This window comes from Catharus ustulatus, chromosome 16 (assembly GCF_009819885.2).
Source record: "Catharus ustulatus isolate bCatUst1 chromosome 16, bCatUst1.pri.v2, whole genome shotgun sequence".
NCBI lineage: Eukaryota > Metazoa > Chordata > Aves > Passeriformes > Turdidae > Catharus > Catharus ustulatus.
The window spans coordinates 8,135,513-8,153,950 of record NC_046236.1 but is presented as its reverse complement, the minus strand read 5'-3'; the positions used below and the strand labels follow the sequence as shown (position 1 = coordinate 8,153,950).

Genomic DNA, 18,438 nt, shown 5'->3' with positions numbered 1-18,438 from the left:
TCCAATCAACACTAGTTGGCTTCTAATTGATTTTATATTATGTCCCTTACCAGAAGTAAGAATATTGTGTTTACTAGGGCAGCACAAAGAGGGCAGGCCTATTCTTACTGCTGTATTTAATGCTGCTGCTAATCACGGAGATAAGACTGAAACAATTACAACAGCTAATTAAAGAACAATGTGGTTTTTGGCATCTTTTCTCAGACAGCACTACTGGGAATTCCTAACTCAGGCAAAGCAGGGATAATTAAAAATCGAGCTCTGGTTTCCCCTGCACTGGCAGCTGGATCATGCTGATTAAACTGCAAATAAAACACATGAAACCAACACTTTGTAGTGTATCCAATTTCACTTAAAAGGGTCTTTAAAACTGAATCATAAACAGAGAAACAGTGCACAACAAATTATCTAGCTGACGCTGGATATAGTCTTCACTGCAGTTACTTCACAGTTCACTGTCTCTGGCATAGAGCATGGGACACACTCATTACTGCAGAGGCTGGTGAGCCACTTGAATCATCCCTGGCCCTTCCAAAGGCTGCATTGTTCAAAACATCACACTAGAAGCCACTGAGCTCAGACAAACACCAGCATAAAAATTTGGAAGACCCCAGTGGAAAATGAAGAGCTGCACCCAGTGACAGTTCAGGTCACTACTGAAGGGTAAGACAGGGCTGAAACCTCTTCCAGTGAGACTCTGGATGAGCTGCTGAAGAGCAGCTGCTCTGTGACATCCCAGACACCACCTACAGAAGAGCAGAGCATCCCTTTGTCCTGCTCAGACCTCAGCACCACCTGGGCTCAGCATGCAGCTACCCAGAGACTTACACCGCTCAACTCTGTAATGATGATAATAAAAATAATAATGTTTATTCTTGGCTAGCATTTGCCTTTTGAGTCGCACAAGAGCAGTAAGAACACAAACAAAACCTAAGAATAAGACATGAAAGGTAATGCAAAAATACCAAATTACTTGCCTTAAGCTTGTTTGGGTGTTCAAACATCTGCCTGAAGGTTGTTACTGTGCTCTCTGGACAAGTACTTAATGCTTTGTTAAATAACAAGGGGATCTTGTTAAAAATTTTTAACTAATGGTAAGAAATTTTGTATTCATGCAGCTGTGGAAAAACATTAGTATTAACTAATTTTCAGTGATCCAAGTAACTGGGCATACCTTTTATGAATTTGATAGTGGTACAGCTCAGCTACACCAAGTCTGTAAACCAGCAAGAGCTGCACATTCCTTCAGAAGCACAACTATTTTTAGATTTATATATTAAGTAAATATATTTAACAGCAACAAATAATAACAAACAGGGAGGCTGCACTTGGCACTGCAATACTTGCACTAAAGCAAAGTGCTCAAGGGACAGGGTGCTGATGCCAGCAGATGCAGAGGAAGGCATAAAACCAAGGGAAAGTTTTCTAAGACAAGGCCCTTTCAAGTTTTTGGTAAGCATTTGAGAGTTGGGGCTCCAGGACAGCAAATCTGCTGCAGAAAAGAATTAGAGACCAAAAGGAGAAATACACGTTTTCTACCTATCTACCTCCATATGGTGCACAGATTATGCAGCAGTCCTGTTTTAGCCACATGTCATGGGAACAGTTTGGAAGGCTGGCTCAGAGTTAATTAAGAATAAAATTATGCTAAAGGTCCTTGTGGAAAAAGCCCAGTTAGCACAGCAGTACTTCAGAGGAAACGCTCAGGTGCTCCAGAAACAACCAGCCTGGGCACACAGGTGTTACAGACACTGGGCTGGCTTTTGTTAGGAAAACAGCAGTGCAGGGACAGGGGGGAGCATCTCCTGCCAGCCCTCCCTTGTGCCCTGAGCCCAGGGACACTCCTGGCCACACAGCTGGGCACTGGCTGTCAGTGCAGCTCTCTGCAGAGGCACAGGGACATGTGAACAATCACAGCCCTGCCTGTGCTTAGCATACCAATTCGGTGACATTTTCAAAGCTCACAGAGGATTTTCCAAACCTAAACCCTGGAGACCTCAGATTCCACTGAGGTTTCACATCTATTTCACCCAGAGTCAGCCTGAACTGCCACCTTTATTCTTTTCATTACCTCAGAGTAATTTCTGCATCTCCCTCCATTTCATTAAACTTATTTATCTAAGACAAACCTGAAAAATAATTTCAGCAGCCTGGACTGCCTAGAAATCAATGGCAGCAAGCAGTAAGAGACAACATCACCCTGACAAAGGGCTGCTGAACACCAGTAACAGGAGAGAAAAACCAAAAATCTCAGTAAAGAAACTTAGCAGCCTGGCTGGTGACTTGCAGTGTGGTCTTGAAGGTTTCTCCTCCAGCTGATCACACAGTGACTGATAACAACTCTGCTAAGTTTTTGCTCAGTTTCTTGCTCACATATGCTCTATTACAGGGACACAAGATACTCTTTATGTTAAGCTATTTGTTATTTTCTATTACTTTTGTTAATCTCTGGTAACACATAACTTCCATATTTTTCTCTGAAATTTTAAGTTTGTTCTCAATCCCTGAGATGATATCTCATGGTTAAATGAAATTTTGGCACAGAAAAGCAAAGCACTTCACAGCTATCCTTCTCCATCTAGGACCATTATGTCTTTATATACCTGTGTAAAAGCAAGCTATGCAAATTTTCCTAAAAATAATGATGTGTAGTGTAATTGTTCTTTCTAGGCTATGTTCCAAAACCAATTTTAAACTTGAAAAAAACATGGGAGGATAGCTGGGAAAAAAATTCTTTGTTTTTTTTACTTAATAATAAATGTCTGAAGGGTTCACAGCATTTCATAAGGTCATATGTAACACCAGTTATGACACCACAGTAATGCATTATTAAGTGCCAGCAAAGAATATAAATCCTTGTAATGTACATGGTAAAATGTGGTTTAATTCTGATTATCCCTTGGCTTTGACTCAAAGTTCCTGCTGAGCGTTAAAATGTTTAGACGATGCAAATTCCCTGAGATGCTTTAATTAAACCTGCAGTGCAAGACTTTGCCTCTGGCTATTGGTCACAGTACCTGGCACTTCCATTTCCAGAGGTAGCACTCACCAGGCTCCAGTGCCCAGCCTGAGCTCAGAGCCCCAGTGAACTGGGCACTGCTGCTCAGGCTGGGGCAGAACGCTGCCTTGGGCACCTTCCATCTTTGCCACTGCATGGTTGAGGTTTATCAGAAAAATATGACAACTAGGGGACTGAGGAAATAAAATTCCTGCTCTAACCTCTCCTTTTTTAACAAGGAATTTCTCTGAGGGACGACATGGATGTTTAAGACCAGGAGTTTGCAGCACATATGCTACCTCTCAACAGCACACATTTCCACTATGCTGCAAAGCCTGCTAAAGAAAAGACTTCTGGAATTTGACTGCCATAATTCTCTCCTGCTCAGAAGGCAGCAGGGAGAACCCCAGAACCTCCAGGACTTCTCTGGTATGTTCATGCATAACACAGCACTGGGCTTAAAGAGAATCTTCTGCTCACTTTTCATGAAAATATCAAAAGACATGTTTTGTTTTGAAGTGAAAAACCACCTCAAATCTCTAAACCCTACAACTGCCAAGAAAAGCTTTTCCTGCTCAGCTCCATGGGACTCTCATTCACAGGCAAGGACAGCTGGATGCCTTCAAGCAGTCTGGCACATGCCCTTCAGCACTTTTAGGAATTTCACTGTGTCTTTGCACAGCCTTTGCACACCTGTGGTTGTGACCAGCCTAATGGATCCTTCTTTCCCACTGAATGCTGAAACAGGCATTTTAAATGCAGCTGCTCACATGTGTTCACTCAAAATGTACACATCCTGGAAATTCACTGCCTTTCAGCATTACTGCCAATAAATAATTTAAAAGCCTATTAAGATAGCAAAAGCCAATTCACTGAAATTATAAGCAAATATTTTTGCATCAGGGCCCAGACTTAGGGAAACACTTAAACAGCACCTTCAATCCAAAGCAAGTGAGCATTCACATTGATGCAACTGCCTGACTAGCAAGTCTTGTGTTTTATTGAGTAAGGGCTATTACTCAGCTCTGCAAATCACTTTCTTTTGTGGAAACCTACAGTTATTCAAGATTTCAAAATATCAAGCAGAACCAACATTTCATAAGTAGAAAAACAAGTCTGATTTCAGCCTAAGTCCTATAATTTTGAATCTGGATAGAAAAAGCAAATAGTACTGACAGAATTCAGCCTCCACTGTATTTTTTCAGAATACTTAAGTTATTCAGATACATACAATATCACAAAGGCAGAAATAATGGAAATAAGGGCATCAAGAAAGTGTTCTACTTCAGGCAGCATATTTACAAATATTACTGGAATAAAACTGCCACAGAGGGAACACAGATATTAGGCACAAGGCATCCCAGTTTGAAAATGAGACACATCAAACTAAAAGTTAAATTCTAATTAAGAACATGAAACCTAGGAGGAAAAGCACATGCTTACATCATGAGGTGACAAGGGAGAGAAGGAAAATCTGAAGAGGAACAGTAAACACTCAGAGAAACAAGAAACCTTCTTTTGGGAGCTGAGCATCTCTGCCAGACAGCACATGTGTCTGGCAGCACACCTTGCCAGACAGACAAGCCCTGCTGACCCTCTATAATCTGAATTTCCCAGGATGACCTTCCCCAGCTTTCTAAATCTGCATTTTCATGACCAGCTGAGATGGTGGGAGTGAGGGAAAGGAGAGGGTTTGACAACCCCAATGAAAATGAAAATTACCAGCTGGGAGACCACTGGTCCTTGACTGACTGCAATGCTCACTCTCCCACTCAACAAATGGATGAATGGCGTTTTTTGAATTATGCCAATATTTGGATTGGTGTTGGATGAAGCACACAGGCTCAAACAGCTGTTTCAGAAGCTTTTTCAAGGAAATCATGCTTTTGAAAATACACATCCTAATCCTGGAGTTGGATGGATTAGCTCAAGATGTAGGACTGTCTACTGTAGAAAGTCATTTAAGCTAAAACCAAGCAAGAATTCACCTTGGACCAACAATTCTTGATTAACTTCCTTTGCTGGCAAGCTTAGTGTAAACTAGGCACTATGCCAAAGCCTCCAATCCACTCTGGAGCAAATGCAATCTGAAATGATGCTCTCATTTTAACAGCATGGACTTAAGGTTGAATTTTCAGGTAATGGTCAGAAGTGGCACAGACCTATGGATCAGTCATGATACTGGCACTTTGTATAACAATAAATCAAAACAGGTCTTTACTAAACTTCCTTCAGTGCAGAGTAAAGGAACAGCTCCCAAAACAGTGTGTGCCTCATGGTGTATGGTCTGCAAGGAGAAACTGCCACATGAATGGCCAAGTGTGCTAAATCTCCCACACAAACACCAGTTCACTGACAGGGGCAGCGCTGGCACACCATCAGCACCTTCTGTGCCAGGCCACCCAACTGCCACAGCACCAGCCAGAAAGGGACTCTGCCACAGGCTGGCACAAGAAATCTGGAGCAGGGACCTGTGCATGTTTACACGTAGGCTCCACATCAGAATTTAAAGACAAGATTAAAAAATCAACAGTTTTATGTGTGTCAGTTTTGAAAGGATAGGCTATAAAGAATATAAAGCCATTCAACAAGAGAAAAAAAAACAAATATGGAGAATATTAGTTTGATGCCTAAAATAAAAAGGTAATGACCCCCATTTACACAACATTTCTGTGTTTTCATAGGCAAAGGAACAGCCAGCACACCTTGTGGAAAGGTTTCCATAAGGCAGACTTGGCACCCCATTGTTATTTAAACTGTATTTTGCTTTTTTGCCCTTAAAAAAAAAAAAAAAATCAAACCAGCTATTAGTCAGGACTAATATTTTGACCTTTTTAAGACCCTATGTTCAGCTAGCAAGTACTGTGATAACAGTGCCAACACAAGTTCAAAGCTGAGCTGCCAGAAAGGTGCTCTGTAAGCAGAGATCAAACATTGCTTGTTTCCTGCTTAGTAAGAAACCAAACACTGTTGAAGATCACAACCAAATTAGCATCTAGATAATTTGTAAATAATTAACTTAGTGTCATTTTATAGGCCCTAAGTGCTTGCTCTTCTAATATCATGATTTAATTATCAACATTTATTAAAAATATTTTGTTTGCCGTACGTAAACGCAAACATCAGAAGACAGTCAAAAGCAATTAGAAATTTAGGTAACATTTACTACATAGGATAAAGCACGTTAAATGCTAAAAGACACAGGAACAAAGAAATAATAATAATTCTTTCTGGTTCCTGTGGAGTCATGGAATATGTACAATAAATTGCATTATGCATAAGTAGCAAGATGAAAACTATTTCAGGTTTACAACTGTTTTACAGCTGACTCTCTAAGCAGAGCAAGGAACTCATCAAACCTGCTCGTAGCAAAACCTTTCTTGGAAGCTCCACTTCAAGCTTGGCCTTACAAATTATCAACCCATTGCCAATGGCAGCCCCTGGCACTTGCTACCTAACAGAAGCCAGCACCACAGGCTCCCCAGCCATGATTTCAATCTTAAAATTGCTGACTTTTTTTTTCTCCAGTTTAGCAGCACATGAAATAGGGAAACAGCCCTGCAACAAGGGGCAGGGAACTGACCTGTCCTGCAAGGGACAGCATGGCTTGCACCCTCCAAAGTCTCAGTGCCCACCTGCAGGGCACAGGGCAGCGATGTGAGGTGGCCACAGAAGGGCTGTGCCAACCCAGCCCAAGGAAAGGGCTCCTCTGGGGCTCCCACTTCTCAGGCAAGAGCTCCCCACCAGAGAAATCCCCACCCCTGTCAAAGACAGAAGCAGCCCTGACGGTGGTGTGCTTGGTTTTGTTTTGCTTTGAGGATACAAGCAGTGCTGTGGGGTGATGGGCTGTGGGTGCCAACACCAGAGGCACTCTGGCTCTGCCCAGGGTGGTGCTGCTGTGAAAGGCACGACTCTCACAACCTCGGTATTTTTGCTGCATGACAGATTTTGTTAATCCTGTTCTGAGGCTGACAGCTCTCTACACACACAATGCCCTGAGCTGAGGCAGTAATGCAGCTCTGTCTGGAGCTCTGAAAGCCAACCCTCAAACTCAGATGCTGTGTCTGTTACTGGACACAGCGTCCAAACGCTCACTCCTCACACAGCCTTATCTAATGCATGGCTTGCTGTGGCTGCAAATACACCTGACAGAGGAGTGCAGGCTGCCTGTGGGACTGGAAAGGATGGCTCACAGCCAGGGTTGTCCCTGTCATCACACCTGGGATGCCACAAAAAGGTGCTGAATGGAGGGGGAGTAGCTGGTGCATGTGGGAAATGCCATTTCCATGGCAAAAGTCACCTGTTTGGCCTGGGCAGCACAAGACTTTCAGTCATGGAAAGCACACTGAACCACACATTTCCTACAAGTACTAACAAGGGGCCACACCAGCAAGTCAAAATTTTGATTTCTTTTTCCTGAAGAGGAAAGACAAGAAATATTTAAAGTAAAAAATATTTAAAGTAACCCAAGATTATTAGCTTCCTTCCTTAATTTCCCATGGAAACATGTTTTCAGACAAATTTTATCACTTCCACAAATGTCCAGCTAGCAGTTTTGGGAGTGACAAATGACAGACTGCCCACTGCCTCAGCACAGTCATCAACTCTGGTAATAAACACTGCTGTAAGGAAAGACAACCAAACATTTGTGTCTTTTTCTTGTCAACCTTGCTTTGGCTTCAGCACTATAGCCCGTTCAGTTGCAGTCATTTTCCCAATCAGAAGCCAGAACACAGAGGTAACACAGAGCTCCATGTATCTGTGGGATTCACCAGCTACTGATCCACTTTTAGTGCCAGCCTATAGTCCAGTTAATTCCTCACCAGGGGATACTGGGGAGCTGTGACATGAGCCAAACTCCAGGGACTGCACAGCTATGAAAACTGCAGGGAAAGTGACTGTGAAAAATGCCTGTGTGACCTGTGCAGCAGCCCAGGCAGGTGAGCAATAGAATCTTGTGCATAACCCATCCCAGCTGTGTGCACTGGGAACAACAGCTCCAGGAGCTGGTTCTCCTTGTGCTGGGGCTCCAGGACTGGGGAGGGGCAATTACAGGAACAGACACAACTCTGTGTTACATGCAAGTGGGCACAGCCACTCCAAAGCTGCCCTGGCTACAAAATTATTGTAACTGGATCTGGAAAGTGCTGCATGTAAAACACAGCTGTGCACGTCTATATTTATCCAATTATTATCTGATTGTTTGTAAGAAATTCTTGGTGCATTTTTATTTTCTGTGCTGTGCTTCTCCATCCCAGTAGTGGAATTAACATTTTAAATCACTTTGCTATATAATAATATATAATCACTTTGCCACTGAGGTTTACTCCCAGCATAACCTGAGGAAAATTACAGGAGTGTATGTGGAGAAAAAAGCAGCATCACAAAAGCCTTTTCAGTTGTGTTCAGCTGTAGCTATTACAGAAAATGGAATAAAACACAAACAGACCCCACCTGTCAGTATCATTCAAACCAACCCCAAAGTAAAATGCATCCCAGAGAGTTTTCATGAAATGCTGTGCAGAAAACACCCCAGAGAGGGTGAAGTGCACACAGCTTTTTGTCCTACCTGCTGCACAGCCTTCACCCTGCCAAGCCACCTCCCATTTTCCTCACAGTGTTTGTAATTCAGCATCCTCTACAATGGCAGCCCAGGAGGTGATGAACGGGGACCCACCCAGCACATAAAATAACAGGTGAGGTCCTCCTGATGTTCCTTCTGGTGTTCTGACAGCAAGTGACACTCAGGCGAAAGGAAGCAGCACTAAAATCCTTTACAGTCCTCACTTCAACATTGCAGCTGTCAAACACATTTGCAGTTGGTGAGAAATGAAATACTTCTGTATTCCTAGATATATTTATCAGAACAACTTCTACATTTATTTCACTTAAAGAAATGAGACAGATACCCAAGCATTCAATTAGTCTCCAAATATTTTTGTTAGCACAATTGTCTATTTGTTATGAGAAAAGATGTGCCTTAGAGCTCTATTTAAGCAACCAGTCAGACCTCATGCTATCAAATATTAATATTTTGTGCTCTATCTCCACTATCATTACTCTGAAAAAAAATCAAGATTTTTCCTGTTCTGTGATGTCATTTGAAGTGCAGAGTGTAACAGCATAAAACAGCTTTACAGTGCAGAAACAGAACCAAAATGACACATTTGGTTCTGAGAGCAATTGATTGTAATACACATAATTTAGACACCTTATAATTAGTATATCTTCCCTTTTGCCAATTTGCCCTATACAATAAAAACAGGCAAGCACAGAACTCAATTTTCTTTCCTTCACCAAATTTAAATATTTCTGCTAAGCATTTTGAATGCAGCACATATTAAAAGGGTACTGCTGGGAAATATCACAATTTCCCTAAGTTTTTAAAATCATAGCTTGTAGGCATAAGGCTTTGGTAGGTGCACTGCTAAAAATATTCATAATTAAAGACAACTGCATAAGAACACCCCATGTTCCTGAAGCTTCATCACACTTGAATGGACTTAGGGACAATTAGAAACTCGCCCATTTATAGAGAAGACAAGTATGTTTTATCAAATAAGCATATAGAAGGGACAGACAAGCCACTGGACAGCTCAGGAATACTTCTGGGAACAAAAAGACAACCCAGAGCTGACATCCAGAGAATACAAGCAGTAGTTAAGGCTTAATTAAATGAGAGCAAGGATGCTTAGCAAGCTGTGGTTGCAGAGTTCAGGTAAGAGTGGAAAATTCCCTGCTGTCCATCACAGAAGTTCCCTTCTGCATGTGCTAGCTCTGGGAAGTTTGCCCAGGTGGCAGCTCTCACAGAGCAGATTCATTCTCAGTGCTGTCCAGGGGACAGCTTTTACAAGCAGACTAAAAACATGCTGAAAACATCAAACACCTTGCAAAGAACAAGAGAAAGGAATTACATTATTAGATAGCACCCAGGTCACTATGAGCTGACAGGTGCTTTTTATTATTATATAAATTAGAAAGCTTTAGGTAAGCATTTTTTTTAACTTGATTGTTAAAAGAGGTCTCATATAAAATTCAAGCTTCCCAGCACAGGAAGAGTGTTTCCAACACACAGTGCATAGCCTTTTGATGCAACAGACTGCTGCAAAGAACTCCACTGGCCTTCAATGCCAGACTTCTCAGTTTGTTCACAGTGTGCAATCCAGAGCCATCCAGTGCTTCCTTTCTGTGCCATGGCTGAATCCCACACAAGGACTGCAGGTAACAGAAGTTACACAAAGTAACTTCCCAAAATACTGTCCAAGACTGTACCTCAGTAGCTTCAGGGCAAATAACAGCCTGCTGGATTGACTGGGTATTTTCCACCTGCATCCAAAAGGGACCCACTCAGCAGACACATCTGAAGATGCATTATTCTCCTAATAATACCTAAACTCTTTCCTCTGTGATTTAACAACGGGGACATTTCTAGCCACTGTGTTTCTGGACTTATCTTTGCCAAAATCAGTGTATGTGATTATTAGACAACAGCAGAGCAGCTCAGCAATTTAATTGCAGTGGATGCTTCTATGGGGACTGCTTTATGAAGATTTCAGAGGGAAGCTCATGAATTCTACTTCTGTATTCATGCTCCTCAGCAGGAAGGAGAACATGCTGTTTCCTCTTCACTTTGACAGCTGAGTGCAAAATCCTCAATTACCGTGTGCACAGTTACCACAAGAAATTGCAGAATTTCCCCATTGGCCATATCCCCTCAGACAGGTCAGCTCTTCACTTTCCTTGGCACATCATGAACTGGCATGGATCCCTCCTCACCCCCCAAACTAATGCTTTGGAAAAATAATATTTATCTGAATTCTGAAAAGCAATCACGCTGGAAGTTTCCTTTATCTTCACAACAGGATTTTATGAAAGACTCCATGCTTGTGGTGCTACCAATCACAATTATCTCGTCACAAAAACTGCAAGACATCCTTCTCTACAAGCTCCAAGCTTCCTGGATTCAGGGGGTTTTTTTCACTAATATTTACTAAAACTGAAAAAATCCCCAGGTTTCTAACACGTGAGGTAACAATAAAACCTGAAGCAATTCCAAGAAATATAAAACCAACCACTTCCCACCCAGACATGAGGGTGCACTTTTGCCTGCTGCAGGCTCACCCTGAGAGCAGCTTCCAGGGCAAGCACTGAGCACAGCCAGGCTGAGGACAACCCAGGGCAAGGGTCACCTCACACAGGTGGGAGCAGAGGTAAAAACTGCAACAGCTGCACTGATGACTCAGTCCCTCTGTGGCACAGATTTCCTTTCCCTCTGCCAGGTACAATATTCCCTGCTCCTGTACCAGCCAGCCTTCCAGGGCTCCAGAGCATCCCATCACACAGCCTGGAACAGGCACAAAGCCACAGCTTTGGAAGGAGAGCAACAAGCACCTCTGTGACCCACAGACAATAACAAACTCCATTGCTCCAAGGGAAGGAAAAACTGGGCCAAAATTTATCTCTGGGCTAACTGCTGCTAAAGCTGTCCCATTTGGCTCCTGCTATTTCTGTGAAATGGAAGATGGGAAGTGCAAAATGGAAACAGCCACAATCTCATTAATGGAGATAACTTCTGAAATCAGGAGAAAAGGAGTCACAAACACTCACAGCTGCTTCAGATGTAATGTACAAACATCTAAACTGCTGAAAACAGCTTTCATTCTCTTTTTGTTTGCTTCATCTTAGTTTGCTCAGCTTCTCTTTGTGTGATAGTGCAGGCAAACATGCCTGAACCCTCCAAAAGAATCCTGATGTGACTTTAGTGTTTGATGAAGGATGAACACCTCAAGGATGCTCAGGGGTATCTGGTTTTGGCATTAACCCACACTGAGATTAGAGACAGGAAATGGGAGACTTCTTTTTAAAATGGTTTTTTCCAATTAAGACCAAGTTTCTGGGTTTTACCCTAGATGAGAATCATCTGCAACATACTGCAAATGAAGTTGCCAGTCCCTTGAACATAAGTGATTAGGTAGTTATTAATCTGCTGCACCAAATTTATAAATTACATGATTCAGACCTTCTACACACCATTTAACATGAGAAAAGCTAAAGAATAGTTGTTTGTGAGCTATATAATCACACCTGGGGGAAAGAAAATAAAACCAGGAAGAACCAGCAAATCTAACCAGCACAAGTAGGTATAAGTGAATCACACTGATCCCCACTACACTATTTGATTAACACAAGTAGTGTGCTTTGGCAGGTCCAATTTGAACAAACTGCTTCAATATGCCTCTAAAAGGGAGAACTTGAGGGAACTGTGCATCTTTGCCTTGGAAAAATATCAGGGAGAACACTTGCTTAGCTCACAAGCCAGTACTTTCCTCTGCTCATTTGCACACAAACCAAAATGTATCTTCATATGGGAGCTCAAAGAGATCTGCTGAAGCTGGAAGAGTACCCACTGTCTCTTCAGAAGGTCACTTGCAGCCAAACCTGTAAAATTCTCAACAGCTTGTATGGCTGATTGAAGGACCAGGGAAAGGAGGGGAAATTGTATCAAAAATTCATGAGAAGGGCTCCAGCACACAGCATGGGTTTGAAATGTCAACATTCAAAATTCAAAATACCAACCAAACCAAGGCAAGACAGGAAACCAGAAGGCAGTGGAGAAAAACTCTCAAATGAGGTGATTCATGCCAAGACTGTGCAGGAAACCAGCAGAGAAGCTGCTCACTCTGCTCAAGTGAAGTGCAAGGCTCTGCTCCCATCTGTCCCCAAAGAAAAAGGAGGAGAATAAAGCATGCAGGAAACTTCTGCAAATTCTGAGATTCTTTACTAACCATAGGAGCTAACATTCTGTTTAAGTCTGTAAAAAGTTAAAGCTGCTGCTGTTATTCTTCTCAAAGTGTTTTTTACAGCAGAGAAAACAGAGACACTTGCAGCTAAGACTGCTAATTTCTTAGCCAGGATGTAAACCATCAACTTCCACTGTTCATTTGAATGCTTTTGAACATTTCAGGTAAAGAGAAACACATCCCTAGAAACCAAAGCTGCGCCCTGACCTACAGCTGAGAAGTTTTCCAGGTGTACTTCTCCCTCTCAACACAGAACAATCTGTTCCCTCCCCACTCCAGGGGAGTGACACCTTCTGGTCTCAGCTCCTGCATGTGAGCAGCCCCCAGTCTACACCACTTTGGGACATAAGTGTTGCCTATAAAAAGTTTTGACTCTCCTCATCTATTTCAACATCAGAAGAAATCAGCTTTTTACAGAAAATGGATTCAGATGCAGATGTGACTTTCAATAACATTAAAAGAAATACCACTACATAAGAGGATACACTTAACTTCTACCTTTATTATTCATTAAACAATGCATCTGTGCCTTCCCTGACCCTAACAATATTAAGGTCCCTTGAAAATACAAACTTTGGGACTGGCAGTCTTGCTGAGAGTCTTAGCAAGGGAGTAATGGGCCAGAAGAGGGAATGCCATGCAGGTCAGAGAGGATGCAGGGTGGCAGGCAGGATAAGGAGGAGGTCTGTTGGGGCTGAAGGCACCCCCTCAGACCTAATTTATAGCAGCTGGAGCATTCCACTAGCTGGAGCTGATGATCTTGTCACTTCCTTCTCCAAGTGAAAAGTTCTCTTGCTCATACTCATTCTCCCCCAGCACCTTCACTAACACAATCTCATGTTCTTACACTATTTTAAGTCAGTAATAAAATAAGTCTTCATCATGTGTATTTCTAGTTCTACAACATGCACAGATCAGTGCTTTATTACATACACTGTGTTTTGATACCACTTTATAATGCCACTGTGTTTAACAAACTCTGTGTGATCCTTCCTTGCCAGTTTTGACTCACAAGGACTTTGTTCTGAAGTGAGGTCCATAAAATAGATATAGTAGGCTTGTTGAAACAAATAACAAAACAGTCAAAAGCTTTCCCCAGAGAAAGGCAGCAGAAGACAAAGGTAGAAATATTTATGCAGTCACTCAGGGGCATTGGAAATGTGTTCTGAATAAACACTCATCTTCAGTATGCAAGCTCCATAGCCCTTGCTGTCTCCCAAAGATCAGCAAGAATGGAAATCAATGATGCTGCCTTGTTAGAAAACACAAATCAAAGCATCAGTGACTTTGTAAAATCTCTTCTGTCACTTTGACCTTCTGGTGCCAGGCAGCTCCACAGATTCATTACCGTTCATTGTAATGTCTAAAGAAAAAATCAGCAGCACAAGAGAGTAACACCAGCAGCAGGAATTGAGAAAAGGCTGGGAAGCAGAATACACAAAGAGAAATGAGAACACCATGAAAGGATGCTCACTCTGCCTTGAGGACTGTCCTCCCTTCCAGCACATACAAGTCAATTCTGCTGTTGTCCAGCTTTACACCAGGCCCTTCCTCACCACCTGCAGCTGCTCTTTCCTGTCAGGAATCTGCACCTCTCCTTGCCCAGCCAGGCAACTTCAGGAGCTACTGCTACACCTGCACCCTCTCCAGGGACACCCACGGGCAAACACCATAAACGTGGTGGGCAACACCAGCCCAGCCCTCTCTTTCAGAGAATCTCTTGTCAGAAAGAAGTGGGGTGGGGGTGGTACTAACCTGAGTCTCCAAGCTGGTGTAGGGACTAGGAGGTTCAATCTACAAAGAGAGCAGACAGAAACAGCCATTACTCTGGAATAGTGGAAAAGAAGATGCTCTGAGCTGTTATTGGTGTAAAGCAGTGATATCAGGAGCAAATGCACCCACTTGAACAAGGATGGCAGGATTATTTTTCTTATTTAAAGATTTACCACTTTTCCAGACATTTGGAAATCACACAGAACTTACAGAATCTCTACAATATCTGGATGAGCAAAAAAAGTTGCAGTAACAGGAGTATCCCAGACGGCCATGTGCAGGCCCTCACAACTTTGATTTGATGTTCTTTTACAATTTTTAGATTACAGCTGACTGGTTTTAGATCAGACTAATATGTAACTTCAAGGCATTAAGACCTTTTTAGAAAGTTGATCAAGACTTGATGGTGAAAGCATTGGCCACATCCTTGGTAAAATTTTTCTTCTCAACAGCTGCAGTTGGCTGAAGTTGCTTTGCTTTCCATTAAATTTCTTCCTAATGAATGCTTCTCTGCAGTTCTGCACATTATAATGCAAGTGCACTGTACATTTTCTGTAGCCTGGCATCTTCCTTGGTGTCAAAATCTGAACTCTTAGCTTAGCTTGGCCACAGGATTCAAACCTCATTAAAGAACTTCTAAACACAAAAGCACACAATCGTCTACTTAGCCTGTTAATTAAAAGGTTAGCAAGAGATAACATCCCTGTAGGAAGCTCCATCATTAGTGTTCTGGGATTAGTACTCAAGCAAAATCTTTAAAAGCACATCTTTTAGAGTATAAGGAACATTTAAAACCTCAGTCCTGCTGGTCCAAGCATTATGCTGCAAGGTCTTCCTTTCCACATCCTGTTTAATTGGAAAGCCTAACAGAGCAAAACCAGGTCAATGGTGCTCTCTCCTCAATCCATCACATTTGTCTCAATTAGACACTTTCAGTTTAGAAAATTCTCGTCTATCAGATTACTGGGCTCCTGAGACTAATTTTGAGTTTTGAGCCATTGTGATTCTCACTTTGGCTAAATCACAGAAAATAATGGAAAAAAAAAAGTGGGCTTCCTCAAGTTTCTTCAAGAAACTATATATTCCTTTTCCTTTTATTTATGCCTATAAAGCAGCTTTTGTTTTATCAATCACCATAAATATACTAATGAAAAAACAAGCTATCAACCCAGGAAAAAAAATGGTTAAGGAGGAAATTGGCCTTGAAAGCCTTGACACACCTTTCCTCCACTCAGCAAGTCATGGGTCAGGCAGCAGAGTGTGCACAGGTGAAAAAGCCCACAATTACCTCTGTCACACTGCTAACTTACAGCAGGCTGATGAAAGGTTACCTGTAACACCACAGTACCATCATGACAAGATGCAGTAGACATCATCTGACAACTGGCCAAACAACACCAAGACTGGAAGGAAACTGAGAAACCTCAATGAAATCTAAACATCATGTCATCAGCTAAGCTAGAGGAGGAAAAAATCATCTGAAGGTGAGAGATGAGGTGAGAGGACTCTTGTCCTTGGACTGCCTTACTCTAAAACAAATGATGGCAACACTCACAGCCCTTCTTGTACAGACTTAGCTGGGATAAACTCACCCATTTTGCAGCTGGACTCTTAAGCAATGTTACTTTGGTCACAACATGGTCCTCTATTGTCCCACTCACATTTATTTCATAGCACGAGGATCACAACACTAGCAGGTGTGTGGGGCAGACAGAATACAAAGTGTGTTTAAAAAAAGCTAAGCACTGTAACAAAGAACAGCTCAGATGCACAGGCTCCCCTTTGGGAGATCATCTGGATTTTCTCAGTCAGTGCCAATTTGACTACAGACAAAAGCTTTTTCAACATGCACTGTTCACTTCCAGATGACAATACATCCGTAAGAGGAAGTAGCTACTGTATGTATAAAACATCCTGGAAAGATCAGGGGATTCCTGTAATAGATAAGGCTTCAGACTACTTAAAACCTAGACAAACAGTCCAATATTTCCTGAATAGAACGGATTTCTTATGTTAATTACTAATTTCCAAAGCTTCCTGCACCAATGAAAACTGTAAATATAAACCAGGTTTTGAATGGCATTATTCACCATACATCAGCACGGGCCTGTGCTCTACAGGTTTTCCTGTTTATTTTCCCCCTTATTTTGGCCATGATAAGTTATATTCAATTGTGCAGCATTGCAAGGGGGACTGTTTTGCCCCATCATTAGAACACCCAAATGTCACATTCACTTACAAATTACCTGAGAAAAAAACGAAGCTTGGCTTTTATGGGCAAAAGCATGAACAACCCAGGATAACTCCTTTCCAAGCTCACAATTTTTGCACAATTGCTAGAGATGGTGACAGGGAAAAACCCAAACCTTTCTCCCAGCTCCAGTTCACACAGCACAACATTGCTGCCTCTCAGCCTGCACTCTACTGAGTGGAAAAACGAGATGTGGCTGGGCTGGGATGCCACCTCTGCCTGGCACAGAGGTGTTTTCTCTCCCCCCATTCCCAAGTGCCCACTTTGCTTTCCTGCTTCACTCGTGCAGTTACAGGTACCACACTCAGGACAGCCCTTGGAGCCAACCTGAGGGTCCCCAAAACACAACTGCAGAGAATACATCCCAGTTCTCTTAAGCAAGGCAATCAGGAAGCTGAGGAGGCAGAAGAAGGTGGGAGGATATAAATAAAGTAAAATTTTATTTTCAACAGCAATAAATAGTTTTAAAATTCAAGCTCAAAGTCAGAAAAACTTTCACTGCTACTGCAGGAAGAGGCATGTTCTTAAAATCATCTGTCTATCACTAGTGCCAAATAAATGTCACATTTTGGTAAATCCCAGAGCTCTCCTCCAGCTCCTGTGCATGGCCTGATGCATGGTTATGGATGACAATGTGCACAGGAATAACCCACATGTGAGGGATAAGGGTACACACTTATTTTTAAAAGCTACAACCTCTGTACTTTGTCCAACCTGACTGCCCCTCATTGATTATTAGCTGCTAATGAAAGGTAAGAGAGCAAATTATCACACAGAAACACTGAGGAAAAACAGCAGAATAACTGGCACCATTCCAAGCAAAGTTTTGGTTGGTCTGTGTATGTTCCACTTTAATTCTAGCAGGTTTTAGCAGTCTGAACAGAACCACAAGAGTTGCGATACCTAAACCCCAGGGACGTCAGCAATCATCCCATCTGAAATTTCACACTGCCATTTTTCAAGTGCTATGAATCATTAATCTCCAGTGCTTGTTGCAAATGAAATCTGTAGTGGGATTGGAGTGTAAACACTATGACAGTGCTGTATAAACAGCCTGACACATTGATCACCTTTAAAGACTGATCAGGGTAAGACTCTGTTTACTATTGAAAGGTGACACTGAGAACAGCAACTCTGCTCTGGGGTTTGGCCACTGAGTTTTCAAAATGGGTTCATGTCTCACTCCCATAAAGGAAACAGCCATGTTTTCAAATACTCTGCAACCTTCCCAAAACAAAACTAAAGGATAGGAAGGACTGGAGGAACTGAGGTACAGACCAAGTATTCCAAAGTCAGACGGGAAATATGAGAGAAACCTGCAAAGTCTAGGACCTTGACCACAACACATGCCTCTCCCCATGCCACAAAAGGTTTTTCCAGCAGTTTTAAGAGACACCAGGTTTTACTATGGTAATTCCATCTTTGCTTCATTCTAATCACACATGAGCTCAGCCTGACTGCAGGAAAGCCCAGGGCTTAGGCTCCAAGTGCTGTGGCTGCCCTGGACTTGTTCCTGCAGACAAGCCTTGTGCTCACTGCCTCTCCCATCCCTTCTGGGCTGCACACCTTTAGCTCCCATGCTCTGTTCAGCTTTGGTGAGCAGGGCAGGAACTTCA

General features: G+C 42.3%; 1 protein-coding gene across 4 annotated transcripts in view; it reads right to left on the bottom strand.

Annotated features, from left to right (window-relative positions):
* Nucleotides 1-18,438, bottom strand: part of XYLT1 (xylosyltransferase 1) — a 178,009-nt gene that overhangs the window by 120,456 nt on the left and 39,115 nt on the right. For 2 of the 4 annotated variants that reach the window (XM_033073751.2, XM_033073750.2), the window contains exon 2: nt 14,554-14,592. The exons of the other annotated variants lie outside the window; for them this stretch is intronic. In XM_033073751.2, the coding sequence (XP_032929642.1) occupies nt 14,554-14,592 (39 nt within the window). The remainder of the gene's footprint in view (nt 1-14,553; nt 14,593-18,438) is intronic. 4 annotated transcript variants of the gene reach the window in all.